The following is an 18859-nucleotide window of genomic DNA, read 5'->3' as shown; positions in this document are numbered from 1 at the left end:
GAGGTTTAAATTTTAGAAATTGAAACTGACTCTCACTTGAGCAATCTGATGATGTGTAAACTGGATGCAATGATTTCATAATGTTAAATCTAAACCATATATAAAAATTGCTTGCGAAATTATGCGACAATCTTTTAGGACTGCCATTTTTATAATAGTTTGCAAATAAATATACATTTTTTGAGACTCCTAGCAAGATTTCTTCATACTGAACATTACTTAGTTTCAGGAGTGGTGGAGACAATGCTTGTTTTTCCAGTTGTTCTGAGGGTGTCTGAACATGGTCCTGTGGAATTTCAGTTCAAAGCAAACCCAGATGGATTAAATAAATGAAGCCTCTGAAATGCAGAGTGACTGGGGAAAAATGAACACAGAAGGAATGAGTTTGGATTATCAGACTGAAACTAAAGATATCTATGGACATATGAAACAGTAAAAGACAATTAGAAAATGTATTTATACTAAATTAAAACTTTATTGACTAATGTTCTCCAGACAACATGATCTGACAAACTATGGTTGCATACATGCAATGAAGTTGAAGACAACAGTAGTTTAACATGGAATGTCAAACAAATTAATATAATGTATTAAATGAAACAATTTATCTGTGTTGCTGCAAAATGAAACCAAGTTATGTATTTCCTTGGTCAATCTGTGTTCAGCTAAGAGGCTATGCATTTGAAGAAACTGGTAGATTTCTTTAGCATATATTTCAAATAAATTAGCTAGAATTGTACTCTTTAAAAATCCTTTCAACTTCACTTGCATTTCAAACATAATCTAACTGTAAACACTAAAGTTGCTAGAGCCATCTAGAAAGACCTAACTGTCAAACTCAGTGGACATTGCAGTTCAGTAAATGTGAATATTTAGAACAAGAAAAATACCAGTTACTGCAAAAGCCATTTAGGCATATTTTATTATTAATCCAGCACAAAGCACTTCTTCTAAGTTTCTCACATAAAAGACTAAAGCTTGCTTACAGTACTACATCTTCTATCATTCAAGCATCATTATTACCTATCAGGGAGATTGGCTAGATGACCTAATGGGTCTTTTCCACCCCTAACTTCTACAAAAGAAAATCATTCATGCCAGCAAGAACATGGTTCGCTACATCTTGGGCTTGATCCTGCAGATTTGTTGAGGCAAAACTCCCAACAACTTGAAAGAGAGATTTTCCAGAGCAAGACATCCAGGATTAGGCCCTTTAGATTTATTTATTTTTATTTTTAAAAGAGCATCCATTTAGGATACATGGAAAATATTTTATAGAATTAAAAAAATATAACAACGTGTGCTTCACTTACATTGAAGGAACCAGAGAATGTAAACACCGTAGTGGCCCAGATCTTCACAACATCCATGAGAAAGTGTCAACTGCAAGTAACCTGTGTGCGTTTATTTCTCAGCCTATGCTTCTGAGGGTGTTTTGTGTATACCTTTACCTCCGCATCCACACACATACCTACACCCTTAATACACATAAAGGTGTGATAAAATTCACTAAAGGCAGCTGCTTGCTTGTCTTGATGCTTAAATCTGCAAGTGGCAGCAAACTGTGTTTCATATAATACTAAAGAGACTCTACACAAGTAGCAGGACACAAGTATTGCTGTGGGCAAGACTGTGTCGTTGCTGGTTCCACATGTGCGGAGCCATCCCATTTACGCACATCACAAAATACACCTGCATGAAGGGCTGGAAGAGCAGGTGACCAAAGTATTTCTTGGTGGGCCATGCCTGAAATTTGAATTGAACGACTCAAAGACTAAATTGTCCTCACAGGAGCCTTCCAACAACCCGGGGGACCATGTAGGAAAGTTTACCTTCAAAGTGCACTTTCTAAGAATGGAATGTTCTTGACAGGGAAATGATCAGAGGCAATCCTGGACTTTTTTGCATGTTGAATAGGAAAAATGTTTTCATCTTCAGGTAGCACTTCACCCTGACAAATGTGAGTTCAGTTATTATTGGGTTTTAGTATTACGGAAGAATCTTTAGAAACAAACATGATAGTACACACATACACATACACTCAGATATTTACAGCCTTTCAAGAAAAACAGCCCTTTACCTTAGTACTACCTATCTTTTTTCCTTTTTTTTTTTTTTAGTATTTAAATTCTTTAAACCAGCTACATTAAATATCAATGTGTACTGTACCACCCCCACACCAACCCCACACCCCCCAAAGAACCAGCAAGTATTTTAAAAGTTTGTTTGCTTGTTTTGCTTTTTTTTTTCTTTTATGATTGTTAAAATCTCCTGCTTGAGACTGTTAAGTACCACCTCCACTGGAACAAGATCAGCACTGACGGCATCTTCCAATGCACGTCGTTTCGTAGTTGAGCAAGTACTGCATCCAGAAGCTTAGATCTCCAGGTCATCAGGTCGAGGCCTGCTGCTGGCTCGGCTGCTGGCTCTGCTGGGAGGCCTCTGGTCCACAATGGTGAGGGGCTGCAGCTCATGCCCTGACGCCAGTTTTTTCGTGTTCTGGTGCTCATCGGAGAAGTCGAAGGGCTGGGCGTGCGAGTTGGAGATGGTGCTGCCAGCCTGCCCCATTCTGTTCTGCTCCGCGCTGTAGTTGGCCCAGTTTTGCTCGCTGGCTTGCTTATTGTAGTTACGACAGGAGGAGTTGTTCCTGTCTCCAGTAACAAGCTTGTACCCTGGGGGAGACATGGGAGACAAGGGGGCGGTCGGTGATGAGCAGCCATTGTAATAAGCGTATTTGGGGGAGCCACAGTCCTTGGAAGGGCTCATGGCACCGCTGTGGGAGTAGGGGTCGGTTTTCCCTTTCACACGATCCTTGACTCCCTTGAAGAACACGTAAAAAAGCTCAATGATGTTCAAGGCAAGAGACACCAAGGACACCACCAGCATGAAGAGGATGAAGATTGTTTTCTCGGTTGGACGGGAGAGGAAACAGTCCACTCTGTGTGGGCATGGGTCTCGCTCACAGGTGTAGATGGCATTCAGGCTAAACCCGTAAATGTACCACTGTATCAGCAAGAAAGCCACCTCGAAGACAGATTTAAACAGGATGCTGATGATATAAGTACGGAGCAGTCCCCCACGCATCTTCACTTTGCCATGCTCTTCGATCCCATACTTGAATTTCTTAATTTCTATTTGCTTGAGATGCATATCCACATTCACACCATCATTTGCCACTACTTTTAGCTCTTCTTCTCTTTTGTTCAGCTTCTCTTCTTTCCTCATTACGTAGAACACATGTGCCAGGTACAAAAGTGTAGGTACAGACACAAATATGATCTGCAGAACCCAAAAGCGTACATGGGAGATGGGAAAGGACTTGTCATAGCAGACGTTCTCGCAACCAGGCTGCTGAGTGTTACACCGGAATGCAGACTGTTCATCTCCCCAAGCAGATTCAACTGCTGTTCCCAATAGCAAGATTCGGAAAATGAACAGGACAGACAGCCACACTTTCCCTCCTGCAGTAGAATAGGCTTGAACTTTGTCAAGAAGTTTTCCCAAGGCACTCCAATCACCCATCTTCACAGGATGCTGGCTAAACAAGGACACAAAGGAAAAAAAATAGCAAGGGTTAAGTAACAGCTTTAATACCTCTGACATACTAAATCCCTGATCAATGCTAATAGAGCAGTGTGGTCAACTTTGTTGTAATTAATGTATTTTACACAATCTGAAGAGAAACTGGAGTTTAGTAAGTCTGCAGGTGAAGTGGGAAGTCAGGGAAACTGAAAAGAGAAAGTAACATATAATGTCTCAGAGCACAATCGAAAAAGTTCCTAATTCTAATTTCACTCCAGTTTTCAGGAAGGCCCATGATAACCCTCAGTGATCACTGTGGTTGGCTCAGCTTCCTTGATGGCAGCCTCAGTTCCATTACCTACACCTGCCTCAGGTGAAAAACAGATGTGACAGCTGAAGCAGGGTGTGGAATAAGTAGTAGCACTGCCTAAATATCCTGGGAATATATGAAAGATTTCTCAGTTTCAGTAAGGATTGATCATTCACTGTAATTCTTATGTTCACTCTTTCAGATACTAAAAAGGCAAACCACAATATAACCTAAATACAATAGGTTATCTTAGGTTAATATTAGGGTCACATACCTAAAATTCTACCTTTGTAAAATACATGCCATTTTTCCTACACAGCAATATTAAACTGAGCTTCTGCCTGCAACTTCATAGCATGTAGTAGGTTTAAGGATATAGTTCCTAATGATGCCAAGTTTATACTCTACTAAACTTCAGAAGAAGCATTTGCTGTCTAAATTAAGCTTATACATTAGTATTTGCATCATGAAGATCAAAGAAAGCATTATTTACCTACAGTTTTATTAAGGAACAAAAAATTGTAAATACATGAAATACAGCTAAGATCATGTTACTATGTTGGAGGAACTGGTTTCCTGTTTATCTGTGATTTGCTTAATTTATTGGAGTTTCAGGTTTGTATTTGCATCTTCTAGTATTTAAATTCCCTCTTTGTCTTGAAAGGAAAAGATTTAGTAGGAAAAAAAGGTAAATATGCTCTGTTTGTAAGGCAACTCCTGGCTTGTAATTTGCATTCCAAGTGTTGAACACTGCAAGTTTTAAGCGTCCTTCCTGACTTGAGTTTTAAAGTGGTCATTTCTGGGACACAGGCAGCTTCTCAGGATATCTGGAAACACACAGGATGACATATAAGAAATAAAATAATTTGTTTGATGTTTTGGATTCCTAAGAAAAAAAAATTTCACTATCGATTTTTACCAACTGGACATAGCAACCTTATTAAAACTTATATTTTTTACTTGCCCAACATGAAAAAGCATGAAATCATATGAAATCTGGAACTTAAGGAAAAATAATCATGAGGTTTCCCTTTTAATGTGAATGCTGCTGGGCACAGATATTTGTTCCATGGATGCTGAGTAATCCCTTCCTGGTATTAACAGTTTTGATAATGTCCAAATGATTTCCTCCCCACTGCATCATGGCTATATTCCCTAGTGGAGGTCATTTATAGAATACGCACTTTTTGGATAATTCATAAAATGGGAAATTTTAGCACCAAGGAGACTTGCTTTCAAGAAGCGGTGAGTCACTGGGAACACAAGAGTATAAATCTGGCAAACTCAAACATAACAATAGATGCCAAATAAAAACACACCGTTCCTGCCACTGAGTCTGAGAGAGCAATGGGAGACAGTGTTTAAAGTACTCGCTCTGATAGCTCTGAGATGCCAATTATCTTTGAACCCCTGAAAAATACCCCAGGGCCATTTCCTCTGTCTGCCTTAACAGCTGGCTCAGAAGTTCAGCCACTGCAGCCTGTTGACCCTTCCTCATGTAATTAGCTCTTCTCATGAATGAAGCCCCATCAAAGGATCAGGCCTGCTTCAAACTTTTAAAACTGGGAGCCTCTGCCAGGAGGAGCAAACACAGCATGTTTGTCTCTGGCACATCCCCTCAGCCATCCTCAGCTTTCATCCTTTCCAGAAAAAGTGAGTTTGTCTTTTTGGGCTGGAGCAGCAGAGAAGGAGTCAGGCAGCGATGTGTGGAGGTCCCTGGGAAGTCTGGAATGAAATGTGACCACGTTCCTCCTCAGGCAGGGATTGTTAAAACAGAGAACAGCCTGTAACCATACAACACGTGAAGTTTGTTTTAAACGCAAGCTATTTGCTCCGTGTCCTAGTGCAAGGGGACAGAAGGAGCCTTTTTCAAGTAACAGCTTCTTGATTTAATTAGTCAGCCTTCTAGTGACTAGAAACTATTGGGTTAACAGACTTTCCTCAGACTCCATGTACTTTTTTTACTGTCTAAATGTTATTTCAGATTGAAAGCCTGATTAAGAAAACAGAGGATATGTTATTTCTAGGCAGTTATGTGTTGTTTGTTTTCTAATTACACTGCTCTCTGGTTCATTAGTGCAATATGATTTACTTCAGTTTTGACCTACTTAATCCCACACCTGCAGTATTTGGAGAATTTACTCCCTATTTTTTAATTTGCTTCAGCATGCAAAATTGCTAAGTTTCATTTGTGTCCGCTGGCAATATAAACTCCAGGAGGAAACATTCCATGCTTGAATTACTCATACATAGTTCTGAAAAGCAACTTTTTAAAAAAGAGATCGGTTACATGCTAGCCTTTGCCAGTGATAAAAAAACCCACATCAATTCAAAACATTGTACTGTTAATCAGATAACCTTGTGGTGGCACAAATATATTATTCCTTTTCTTAAGTGGATTCCATTGCTTTATGAAACACAGTACTTTGCTTTGTTGTAGAGAAAATTCATTCATCGGATCTAACTTGTTTACTTTCAGGGCACTGAAAGACCAGTTTTATTAACCGATTACAAATCTGTTTACCAGGTATAAAAAGAGGTTTTGTATCAAACAGGTACTTAAGTATTCTAGCTTTGTAATTAGTTTGAAATGGTTGGCAGACAACCTTTAAAAATAGCTCTCTAGCTTTCTGGACTTTAGCTTGTTTTAACACTTCCAAATAACTTAAAGGAGTCCACTGAATGACACAGGCTGGCCTATTCAATTCATACAAACTCATTACTTCAGGAGTTTAAGGATATGGCTTATGATGAGTACGTGCATTTCATGAGTTCCTACTGATTAATACTTTACAGGATCATAACCTTCTCTGAGGCAGACTAATGCTGGCCGAGTATTAAAATCCAGCAGTCTTTAAAAGATGGATTTCTTCCAGGTCCTACTGTGTGTGGGTAAAGGCAGGGAAAAAAATCCATAGAGCAGCAGGAGATCTGACAGCATTCATCTGCACGGGTTTAGGATGACCACATATATAAGACATTTGATTTGTAAGCCACAATTAAGAAATTCTAGAACTGTTTTTTATGAGCGGCATTCATCATGTCATCTGGTTCATATTTTCCAAGGAGAATGCAAACTCAGTGCTGTGGTAATGTCCTAGGTCTGACTATAGTGTTAGAAGGTCAGTGGACGGAAGAGCAGCAAGGGTTAGAGTGGGTTCTAAAGTGGAATTGTGCAGCTGAAGTAATTGGAAGGCCAAAACAGGCCAAAGCTTCATATTTCCAACTTTTTCTGTCTTTGTATTTGTGCTCACACACACCTAGACAACAAAAAAGAAAGCTCTGGACCCCAAACATAAATCAGCTTGAGCATTTCCCAAAAGTAACATGAATCACAGAGAAAGACTATACAACTCATTGGGTTTGGACCTGCTGGAACAGGGAAGGCTAGCTTTCCAAAATCTTATAAAAATAAGCAAATGCCTTGCAGACATTCCCTTGGGAAGGTATAGTTCATATATAGGTCTGCAGATGAGCTTCAGTTTGTTTCATCCACAGGACAAAGGTTACGCACAAAATGGTTGCAGGGACTAGAATTTAGTGTGTCACAACTGTGGTTTTCCCTTTGTCCGCCAGTACTGCTGGTGGTCAGTCACTACCAGATCTACCTCACAGCCTCTGCCTTTCCCATCTTGTGCCCTCCACACCTAATTTAATTTTAAAGCATATTTGCACAGGCAACTGTAAGCACTTTCTTAGATGTTCCCTAGTTGTACCAGTCAGGTTTATCCTCTGTGTTAATGTTTAGATTCATCCCTCTCCTGACTCACTTTGTAATTAAGGTAAGGAATGCTGAATTCCCTGAGGGTGCCTTAGGCCCTCTGATGCTCCTGCTTGAGAATCTAGAAATCTGGATGTCCAAGTACATAAATGGCACAAACAACAGTCCAAGTGCCTCTACAGGCGACAAATTCAGTGAGTAACCTGGGAAGGAGATACCAAAGATTGGGGGGAAAGAGAGCAATGCATCTAATGAAACAGATACATTGCTCAATGTCCTCTAACCTTCCCCATACCCACAGGAATCCTTGGCCCTGGTTCATTGCAGAGGCAGATAAAATTAGTCTCTTGGGCTTGCATAATATGAGACCTGAGATAACTTTAGAGTGTTGAATCTGTCTGCGCTCTTGTGTGTATAAGCATTCAGCTTTATGTTGCAAATGAAATCCCTTGTGTCCATCCCTGCCTTCCCTCTCCTGATCCCAGCCTGCCCCTTGCCTTTCTGCCATTCGAGTGCTTGTTAGGTATCGTGGGTCAGTGCCAGTGTTTGGCTTTGAAGTTTCTGAAGGAAACACTTCAGTAAACATCCCAAAGACTAGAGGCTTAAATTCTGCCGCGTAGTGTGCTGTCCAGATGTTAAAAATGGCAGGATGAAAGCTTCACGCAAGTCCTCTAACTCGCTCCCTATGCGCGTACACACACACACACAATCGCGCGCACACACACTGGGACAGACGTCAGGCAAAAGGTGTCCATATCCCATTGTTGTGCTCATTGCCAGGGTTTTTGTCATAAGAATCACGTAAAAAAATGAAATCCTCAGAGGAAATATGCTGCTCCATGAGGCTTGCTGGTTATCTCAAGGCAAAATATGAGGACACATATAAGCACACAATATCCTTGTTCGTGCGTTACTGGATAAGATAGACTCTCTGCTTTGTCTGTCTTTCAGCTGAAGGCTCTTTTTTCTCCTTCCTCGTGCTGCTTTTTAAATACTGGCGAGCAGCAGGCAACAACTGCTACGAGGAATCACTCCAAGTCTCGCAACATGAAAAGGTTTTGAGTTCTCCAAGAGATGCTGCTCAAGTATTTTTTCATCTGCCTTTTCACAATTAAGTCTTTGAGGTATTACACAGGGAATGTGTCATATGTGGGTTATGTACAGTCCTTCCTAGACAACTTTCATTTATATCTACCCAAGACTTTCACAGACATTGCCAACGTGGTAAGGCATATCATGATATCCCACATTCCTCCTCTAAAATCCCTCACTGAGGTTGCTAAAACAGAGTAACTATATACAAACCAGGTTAAAAATCCATAACCCGGTGTCTGGATTTTATCACATCTATTTTAAAAGAAAAGGAGAAAAAAACTTATCAGGAAGACCACGTGAAAGTCACCACTTCAGTAGCTGCAGCATTTAACAAGGCATCTAATTAAGGCGCTTGCTCTGCTCAAACTATCAGGCATCAATCAGGATTTCCATATGAAAGCAAAACGTGTGGGGAAGGAATGGGACGCATCCAAGGCAAGGTCTCCCTGTTGCTAACTTCTGATGCAATTTCGGTACAGCAGAGGAGAGTGAAGCACACCTCGGCTTTTTCTTTAAAAGAGCTGAGATAGCCAGAGAGGCAGTGGAGGGGAGAGATCGCCTGTGGCAGCAACAAATCTGCTCAGCCCGGCGCTCACAACTTCGCCGCAGTTCCTCCTCCGGCCGAACAAGGTTACAAGTTGTAAAAGTGTAGCACTTCTAGAAATGTATAGAAATGTGACAAAAGAAAGCAAAGCATTCCTCCAAGCTGGAACTGAGCGCTTAAAGAGAATCTGCGCTGTTTAGAGATGTGTGTTTTTGAACAAGTTCAACCCTCAACGCAATAACACAGAGTTCTTAGGGCGCAGGGGAAAAAAAGAAGAAAAAAGAAATGTTTTCAGAAAAACAAAAAAGGATAGACAAAATGATGAAAAAGTGAAAGAGGAAAACTTTCAACTTACCCTTGCTGATCAGCAGTGAAAATGGATCAGAGCACTTCTTTGGAGGGTTAAACTAAAATGGAAGAGCACGTTCAGGCACTCAGACCTGTCTATTTAAACTTTAAAAGTCTACTGCTGTTTTGTATTTTTCATCCTTCCTTCCCCACTAATGAAAGAAAAGTGCTGATACCTCGTAAAAGTTTTTTCTAACTTGGAACACTGGGAGAGCTTTTAACAAGTTTTCAAGCCTCTGACTGTGCGAGAGGAGGGGAGAGGGAGGGGAGAGCCCAGGAGGAGGGGCGCTCTGCGGGCGGAGAGCTCCGAGCTGGGGGAGGAGGAGGAGGGACGGGATTGAAGGCACAGCAAAAAACCAGCCCGCGGAAAGCCTGAGAGCATGGCAGCCCACTCTTGCTGATGTAACAAAACAAATGCACGGGCAGTCAGCAGCCGCTCCACAGCCCCCGGTCACTGGGGCACCTGGGCGGCGCGGTGACCGCATCTGGGCTCGCCGGACACAGATGCCACAAGTTGTGTGCGCCAGGGGTTTCACTGCAGGGAAAGGCAGAAATGCAGGGAAAGACATTCATGAGTAACCAGCGTGGACTTTCTGGATGCGGGAATTGCATCTCCTAGCCACCACTCAGGAGAGGAAGCCCTCCCAAGCCCTCTCTACTTTTTTGTTGCCAACACAGCCTTGTTTACCGAGGTCAATTTCCTTTACGTGCACACATGAAAGCACACACCAAGAGCAGCGTGTTTGTTTCCACGGAAGATACACATCACATATTTTTTAACGATTATTTGTGTGTGCATGTGTCTGTCCCACGGGAGAAATGAAGAAATTATCTCACATTCCAGGATATTCTTTCCAGGAAAATTCAGAATCAGGCTTCAATAGTGAGACATGTTCTTGATAATTTTTGAACATATTTTATAGAATAAAAACATCCTTCAAAACTTATCTATGCAATTGGAACAAAACTAATTTGGCTTTGCTCCTGGCAAGACCCTGGTTAAATGCTCCTTAAAAAATGCCTTGTCTCTTGCAGAACAGAGATTAATTTATTTCTTTATTTTAAGCTCCTCACACATGGAGTTCAAAAGGCATTAGGAATTGGGCTTGTACTTGTTCATGTCCTGGAGCGGCTCCATGGGACTTAAGAGCTTCTAAAGAAGTGTCCTGGTCAGAGACTTCTCTGAGAAGTTTCACACTTTGGGTTGTACCAGAATCACTTGGGTTTCAACTCATGTTATTCTCAAGAGTTATTTCTGGGTTCAGTAGCATGGATAAGCATTTTTTGCTCTTTGAAGGGGAGAAGTTCAGTAATGGGTATGGAGCTATTCCTAGATAAATGTCCTCTTTACAGTTTATTTTTTAAATAATGAGTTACATTCTGCAACACAACCTAGATATTACTGCTTATTTTTCACAGCTCTTCCCTACTGTTTTTCACCCAGATCTCTCCAGAGAAGAGAAGTAAGACAAGATCTTTGTAGAAATAGACTCAGCAGGGAGCTTCGAAGCGGGGAGCTAAACACACCCATCCTGGTTCTTGCTCTGGAGCAGTTAATAGCAGCCCACAGTGCCTCCTGTTTGACAAAAAGAGATAGTACACTACAGCGCACACCTTCCTTTCCCCTTCTTCCAGCTGCAGACAAAGACAACAGGTTTGCTCGGTTTCCTCTTTCCTTTCATAGTGGCTGCTAGTTTGTTAGTTTTGACTTTTTTTTTTTTTTTCCTCCTCTTGTTTTTTGTTGTCCAAGCCATAAGGCAGAAAGAAACTTCATGTTTTCTGAAGGTAGTTTTCAGGATGTCTTTTCTCATCACATTAAGGGAGAATTGGAGCTTTGTGCCTCACAGACTGTGGGCCCTTCTTCTTGAGAATAGATAAATTGAAATATACAAGCCATAGCATTTCACTGTCTTCATGACTATGGTATAGACAGTGAGCAGAGTACACGTAGGGCTCCTGCTACTGTCTGTAAAACACTGGTTATTCTGGAGCAAAGTAAAAAACTCTGTCAATGTGACTATGCGTGTCAATGCTGAGACATTGAGGACATTTTGGATGTTGTGTATGTTGGTCCTGAAAAAAATTGCCCCTTAGGAAAGCAGAATTATGCCAGGAATAAACCCTTGAATTATAACATGCAAGAATACAAAGCTATCATTCCCTGTTGAAGCTGGCAAGATCACAAGATCACAGGGTCCAGCTTGCCTGATCTTGCATTTTCCCATTATCTTCCAGTACAGGCTTTGCAATTTTTCAAACATTGTGGTTTTGAAGGAAGGAAGAAGAAGTTTTCCTCCACATAAATTAAAACTCCCAGCATTTGTGAGAAGCGCAGCAATCTTAAAACCCAGTTTGGTAAGCTAAAATGTGCACATTAGTAACAAGGGAGGAATGGTTTTGTGGCCATATTAAGCATAGGACTTGATTTTGCCATGGTATTATCTATATGCAAAAGGGAAAGTTTTACAAGTCTCCACTGCGATACTGTTTAGAATTAGAAAGGACTATTATCTGCCCCAATAAGAATTACTTGGAAATGTCTCTTAGAGTTTGGAAATATGTCTTCATGATCACATTTTAAAGCCTATTACTAGAACATATCCAGCTTCAGGTGATGCAACAATCTACCATTTCATGAGGTTACAAGAAATTCTCACATTCATTTGCTTGAAAGGGAACAATTGTTTCAGATGGAACAAATGTCCTCACACGCAACCCTTCTTCAGCTGAAACTGTGTTCAACAGAAAAGCAGAGGGGTGTCAGATCTGAGATATTTTCAAATCTGTCCGTAATTATGGACTCACAGAAGGGTAAGAAGATCACAGTTAGGTTTGAAGCCTTGCATTGTAGAAGACAGATTCTTTTCACATTAGAAAAAGAAACATTTTGGGGCATTGAACTGTCTGGGAACTCTCTTGCCATCCATTGATGTTGTGCCTTTTGGAGCAAAGAGCACTGTCTCGGCAGTGCAAGGCCCCCAGAACCTGTTTGCCTTTGTTTTGGCAGGCTGCAGCACAATCTGTGAGGGCACAGTTGCACCTCAACCCAGGTGAAGCGCTGGAGCGCAGGCTCTGCCAAGTGCACCTCTGAGGCTGAACCTCAGGATGCCTTCCACAGTGCTTCTCTCCACTCTCTGCTGAATCCTCAGCTAAATCAGCAAAATAGTTCAGAGCCCACACTGCCCACTGCTGCTGCTTTTCATGCAGATTTACCAAAGGGAACCAAAATTTGGATTATTTAGTATTTCCAGTTTTTGGCACATATTCATGCTTAATACAGAACTCACTCAACTGTTTTCTTTGTAATTATTACCCTAACACAAGTGAAACATTTCATTAAAAAACCCTTTTTTCCCTCGTATTTCTTCTAAATAATCCCTCAATAATTTTTGAGAACGTGATTCACTAGAAAAGCCCGAGTGAATGTTTCGTTTGGAAGGCTCTATCCAGTCCTCTGACCATCACCAAACCCCCCAGGGATACCAGTGGGGTTCATGATCTACTTCCAGTTAAGCATGTCTGTAGTTTGTGGAGCTCTTAAAATGAATCACATGGCTTCACTTGTTTTCAATTTGCTCGCAAAATTCACTTCCCAGTACTTCCATGCATGGCACTGTCCTTGTCCTGTGCATTTTGGGAGAGGAGTCCACAGACCAAGTAACATGAGCTGAATATACAGTACATTAAGAGATTAATATACACAGGCAGTTCAGATTTTCTTGCTTTCAAGGTAGTTGTGTGGTCACCCACATCTCAGGATGGAGCAAAAGCTTTGGCAGGTTTTCACTGATATCCCTTCTGACACATTTGGCTCCGAAGACAAACTTGTGAATAATGCGTGGCCCTGTTTCACGGCCTATGGAGGTAAAGCTTTTTAGAACATGCAAGGAACAATAATGTGGTATTTCATGATTACCTAAGCACATAAATGTGCAGACTAATGCTTTTTTTTTTTTTTTTTTTTTTTTTTTTGCACCCAGTGGGTTTTTTTTTGCTTGTTTAAGGAATTTACGTCACGTAGAAATACAACTCAGCTTTGAAGTAGCTGGCCACAGTGCTTGCACGTTCTTTCAGCTGGGGTGACTGGGCTGGAGCACACTGATACACTCAGCATGTCCTTGAGTCTGCAAAGAACAGCCATATCCACCCCCTGCCCCACGTTTCAAAGGGTCACTGCTTGTTCAAAACAGAGTTAAAAGCAATTGTCATCCTTCAGGGTGGTATCTGGTCCCACTTGGGCGGCACAGCACATAGCCTATAAGAATATTTTCTTATAATAATTTTAAGGATAGTAATAGTAAAAGCAGGATAGTCACAAGACTGCCTGCTAGTGAATTCACCTTCCATTGCTTGTTGAAACTGGTCTCTCAGATTAATTTAATTCAAAGCTAGATATTCCCCAAGGGAAAAGGAGTCTTTAGTCAGCATAAGAGAGATTCTGCTCTTACTGCCTGTAAAAGAAAATAATTGCTTTTGGAAAAGAGACCCTTCTGGAAAAAACAGCAGACTGAAGCAACTAAAATGAAAGTGGGAAATTCTCTATGACAGATGCCATTGCATCAGAGCCCACCCTAGAGCACCGTCACCATTCTCTGGAAATACATTGCACTGTTGTACAGTCATCTGTCTACAATCTCTGAGTGTTTTATAAATATTATCATAGAATAAGTTAGGTTATAGTAGCTTCTTTGGAAAGTTTGTAATGGAGAATATCAGCAACTCTTCTGAGTCACAGACAGCTCATGGGTCAACCAGAATAAGAAGCAAAATTTCTTAAGAACAGGGTCCATCCTTTAAGACCCAAATTATTCTGATTTGTTCTCTAGTTGTATTTTGGAACATCAGCTAGCAGGACAAACAACTAAGTGTGAGTTTCTTTTTAAAATTTATGAGGATCACAGAGAAGGAAAGGAAAGTGCTCAAAACTTGGGGTGATTGTTTCCTTTCTGTTCTTTGTGCTTGTCACTTCATACCACTAAGGTCTCACCACAGCTTCATGGAGATACCCAGCTTGCTCACTTTCACTTGCTACATGTAGAAATATGAATTCACTTCTGTGTCACTGACAAAGAAAGGAAGAAGGACAATACACGAAGGTTCAGATGCTCTTCAGCTGTGCCAAGAAACTTCTAAACCTTATTGAAGACAGCTTAAACACCAGAAAAGTGGGTCTGAAAAGGATTTATCCCAAGGTCGTTACTGATTCCAATCAATACATTCTCTGAACTACTTGCCCCTCCAGAAAGACATTAGAAAAGTATTGAAACAAAGATTGAAGTATGAGTTCACAGATCCTTATGAATTTGGCTCCACCTTCTGTACACAGTGAAAATAAACATGAATTATATTGGATCTTGAATGCCAGGTAATATCTTTCTGTTCATTTTATTTTTCATTTCATATTAAAAATCCAGCAGTGAGATGGTTTTTCAGTATTTTGTGAGCTTTTGTTTCTCTCTGTTGATGATGGTGAGGATTCCAATGCCTTTGGTCCCAAAGGATGGGAGATTTTAAAAACAAATATGGCCTTTCATGTTTTCAAACCATAGAGTAGCAGTGTGAAAGTAACATTGTCTTTCACAAAACTGTCTTTAAATTCTTCAGGAGGTCTGGGAATGATGGAATTTATTAACAATTAAATAAAAGAAAATTTCAGGATATGTATTGACATTGTCTGCTACTTAGTCTAATGGGTAATCTCACAGAAGACAATAAATTTGCACACATAAAGTAATATCCAACAATATAAATAAAGGTTGTACAACCAAATTACAAAATAACAATCTTCACAAACGAAAGAAAACCAGAGTACGAAAGTTCCCAAAATTACTACCCAGCTGAAAATATTTCTGTAACTTTATTGACAAAAAAATTATTATTATTAAAAAAAAAAAATTGATGTGCAAAAATCATTGGGCTTTGGATGTTTAGAATAAGTGAGCTTATTAAGTTATTGGATGTTTAGAATAAGTGATCTTATAAGCTTGTTAAGCTTATAAATTTTGACATAATTCTAATACTTTTTATCCAGGATTTACAAACAGCAACTGCTTTCCTATGGAAGTCTTAGAACTCTTGGAGAGATTGATGAGTTTTCCACATGTGGCTGAACTGAGGGACAGAAAGTTTGGCTACTTTCAGAGGAGCAAAGAGGAAATGGGTGAGCTCCCTTCCCCTCAAGAAACCATGGCTTTTAAATCCTGTTCTCAGAATACCCTTGAGTTTTATTTAATTTTGATTTTTGGTCCTATTTAAATAATTCCAGATTCACTCACCATTTGAGTGAATTTATTAGTGTGAGGCACCGTGTTTTACTAAGAGAACAATATTGTTACATTTATCTAGGCAATATCATCGGTTGCAGCAAATTAAACTGAGCAGCTTCAATATTTAAATGAGCATTGAAATCTAACTAAATGGACTTTTTATCTAGAATATCAAACATTTTTTATTGCTAGTTCTACACATTGATATTTAGAAAAAATAAAGTCCCCTTTTAATCAATTCCTACAGAGAAAGAAACTAGAATCAAAATTTTATAGGCTCTCCTATTATGTCATGCATTAAAACAAAGTGTATTAATTATAATTGTAATGTACATTATAATTTTAACTGTTTGGTGTTTTTTTTAATTCTGCACAAGATTCAAGAATGCTTTTGGGAAGCCTTTTCCTGTAGATACAATTATGTTTAGATTGACATGTGGCTTCATTCACATTTCACTGAGTGACTCTCCCCACTCTCCTGCAGACTGACCATGCTGGTCATTTATTTTAAAGTCTTCTTCCCACATGACTGCCAAGGAAACAAAGAGATTTATATTTCCTCTCATTTTAAGAGGGTTTTTGCTTGCAGAAAAGAGAAATTGTCATCTAGGACAATGGGCCTGAAGCACACTATTTCAAAAAAATCTGAAAATCAGAGGCAGAGGGAGTGAGATGTTCCTGGCTGAAAGGGAAAGGTGCACTCACTGGGCTCCTTGATAGCACCACGGGGTGTTTGAGGATATGAACATTTCCAGGTTTCCCACTCATTTCCCCTACACCACTCTGTTGCCATTTGCTGTACAGCTGCTTATATGTTGGACAGAATTTCTTGAGGAGCATAATTGCCTCTTTCTTTTGGCAGCCTGCAGGATTAATGGTGTTGAGGACATGAAAGGGTCTGCAAAGAACTAAATGTCAAGAAATTCTACATAAAAGCAAAGTAAAAATTATTAATAGGGTTTACTGCTGGTAAAAACACAAATTGATTTAAAATATACTACTAATTAAGAGGTTCCCATAAGAACAGCTTTGGGAAAACAACTGGAAAATTAATCTACTGGAATTAGCAGTTTCTGTTATAGATTTTCCCAGAAGGAGATATTCCAGTATAATCCATGAGTCTTTTTTTAGGCAGTAAAGAACATCAGGCCCAGAAATCTGCTTTGAATTTAAATGTGTGTACATTCATTAATTTAATTTCTCAGAGATTTTTAGATTTACTGAACTGAAAAAGAAATGTAGTCAAGTTACACAGTATATCAGTAATTCAATGACATACACAAATGATGCATAAAGAACATAAAAAATCCTGACTTCACGGTTTAGGCTGGGAATTGCTCATTAGTTATTGCCAGCACTGTTCAGCAGACATGAACATAGGTGCAAAAGGGAAAACATCACATAAAAGATAACAAAAGCTTTCAGCTGTTAAACTTTAAGAAAGTACATTGTATGAAAAGAATGCTAAAAGCATGTTCAATAATGGGAGAAAAATTAGTTGTAATGTACTGAGCATTAAACTAAGGGTTTCCTTTTACGTGTCAAATTTGAATAGTAAAACCCAGAAGCTTTACAACTTTCTGAGGCTGTATTCGAAATAAACACCTGCCTTAAAAGCTGACACCGGTGTATTATCCAAAAATATAGTTCTTGCACACTTGATCACAATAAAATTCTAAATGGGTACTAATAATCTCAGACTTTTCCATAGGTACAGAATATTTTCAGAAGCTGGAAGGTACGAATTAAATCTGTATTCTCACAACCAAGGTTATAACTGGGAAATTCCATCTAAAATCTAAGTAAAAAATGGTAGACAATAGCTGTAAGATGTTATCTTGTATGGAAAAAAAAAAAGTCTTTATAAAATAGCACATTAATGGTGACTTAGTGCTGTCAGCAGTGGATGAGAATGAATACAGAATTTAGGTCCTTGTGAAGCAAAGTGAGGAGGGGGAGGGGGATAAAAGGAGATCTGAAGTTCTCAGAGGTACGCATGCCTTTTAAGGAGAGTTTTCTCTGCATGTGTCCGGCGCCGTAAATAAACATACCGAGCTTTACAACTTTTATAAAGTTGTGAGGTTTCTTCTTTTCTCCGCAAAACATTAGTATAGACATGGAGAGCTGAGGCACACAAGTCCTAATTTCTGGTTCTGCTGCCTTTCTGCAGGAGTTACGAAGCTCTGGAAAAGCACAGATACCTGCAAAGCTCAGGAAGCATGTGTGGTGCTCAACAGGCCCAGAACCACCCCACATTGTGCTGCCCAGAGCCCTCTCCCATCCTTGCTCTGACCAGAAACCCCAAAACACCAGAGGTGCTCCCTGCCCAGAAAGGCCCTGTTTTACCCCCTTTTATCAGAAACAGCGCAGGATGAGCTGCCATGAGCGGCTCCTCGCGCCATCCTGCTCTTCCTGGATGAGGCTGCTTGGGATTCTGCTTCTGCTGCAGCTGAGATTTTTGCCAATCATTGAGTGATCAGAACACTTGCTCCCAAAGTGGTAAACCTACTTGCAAGCCCTGCTGAGACTGTAAAGTTCAAAATAGTGTCTTTAGCTTTCAAAGCCACTGCTCTAATTATAAAAACCAAGAACATCTGAAGGAAAACCAACACATCCTTTATTGCTGTTGAGAAAGCTGCACTATTTTGCAAAAATATGGCACTAGGGCTGGATTTATGGCTGAACTCCAAAAAGGTGTCTTCCAACCTTAATAATTCTATGAAGTTGGTACTAGATGATTTTTATGGTCCTTTCCAACCCAAATCATTCTACGATTATATGAAAAATAATTGAAAAGTTTATTAATATGAGAAATAATTGAGAAAAAAAATGTCTTTTGTCTTAGCGTCCTTTTAAAAAATAGTTCCTAAAATGGGATAAGCTCTTATAACACAATGCTAAAGAAAGTAAATTTATTTCTCTCCATTTCAGATATTCACAGCACAAGTGGATACAATCTACATGAGTTTGAGAGCCCCTTGGGCCACCCACAGCACACTATTCTGTGGAAATTGTGAGTGACTACTGCATTTTGGATGAACTTCTTTATTTGG

At 39.9% G+C, this 18859-nt stretch overlaps 1 protein-coding gene across 2 annotated transcripts; it reads right to left on the bottom strand.

The window, feature by feature from the left end:
• Nucleotides 1-455: 455 nt before the first annotated feature.
• Nucleotides 456-9798, bottom strand: GJA1 (gap junction protein alpha 1). 2 transcript variants are annotated; one of them, XM_063151089.1, is made up of 2 exons: nucleotides 9548-9798; nucleotides 456-3534 (listed from the first exon to the last, which is right to left on the bottom strand). In XM_063151089.1, exon 2 carries the CDS (start codon nucleotides 3520-3522, stop codon nucleotides 2377-2379), a length of 1146 nt encoding a protein of 381 aa, XP_063007159.1. In that variant the 5' UTR covers nucleotides 3523-3534; nucleotides 9548-9798; the 3' UTR covers nucleotides 456-2376. The 2 variants fall into 2 exon arrangements, with proteins under 2 accessions (XP_063007159.1, XP_063007157.1); XM_063151087.1 differs by having other exon boundaries at nucleotides 456-3538; nucleotides 9548-9797.
• Nucleotides 9799-18859: the final 9061 nt, after the last annotated feature.

This window comes from Melospiza melodia, chromosome 3 (assembly GCF_035770615.1).
Source record: "Melospiza melodia melodia isolate bMelMel2 chromosome 3, bMelMel2.pri, whole genome shotgun sequence".
Classification (NCBI taxonomy): Eukaryota; Metazoa; Chordata; class Aves; order Passeriformes; family Passerellidae; genus Melospiza; species Melospiza melodia.
This window is presented reverse-complemented; position numbering and strand designations above follow the sequence as displayed.

Bases quoted from the DNA above. Each gene is read 5' to 3' on its own strand.
- GJA1 (XM_063151089.1), bottom strand. From the start codon at position 3,522: ATGGGTGATTGGAGTGCCTTGGGAAAACTTCTTGACAAAGTTCAAGCC.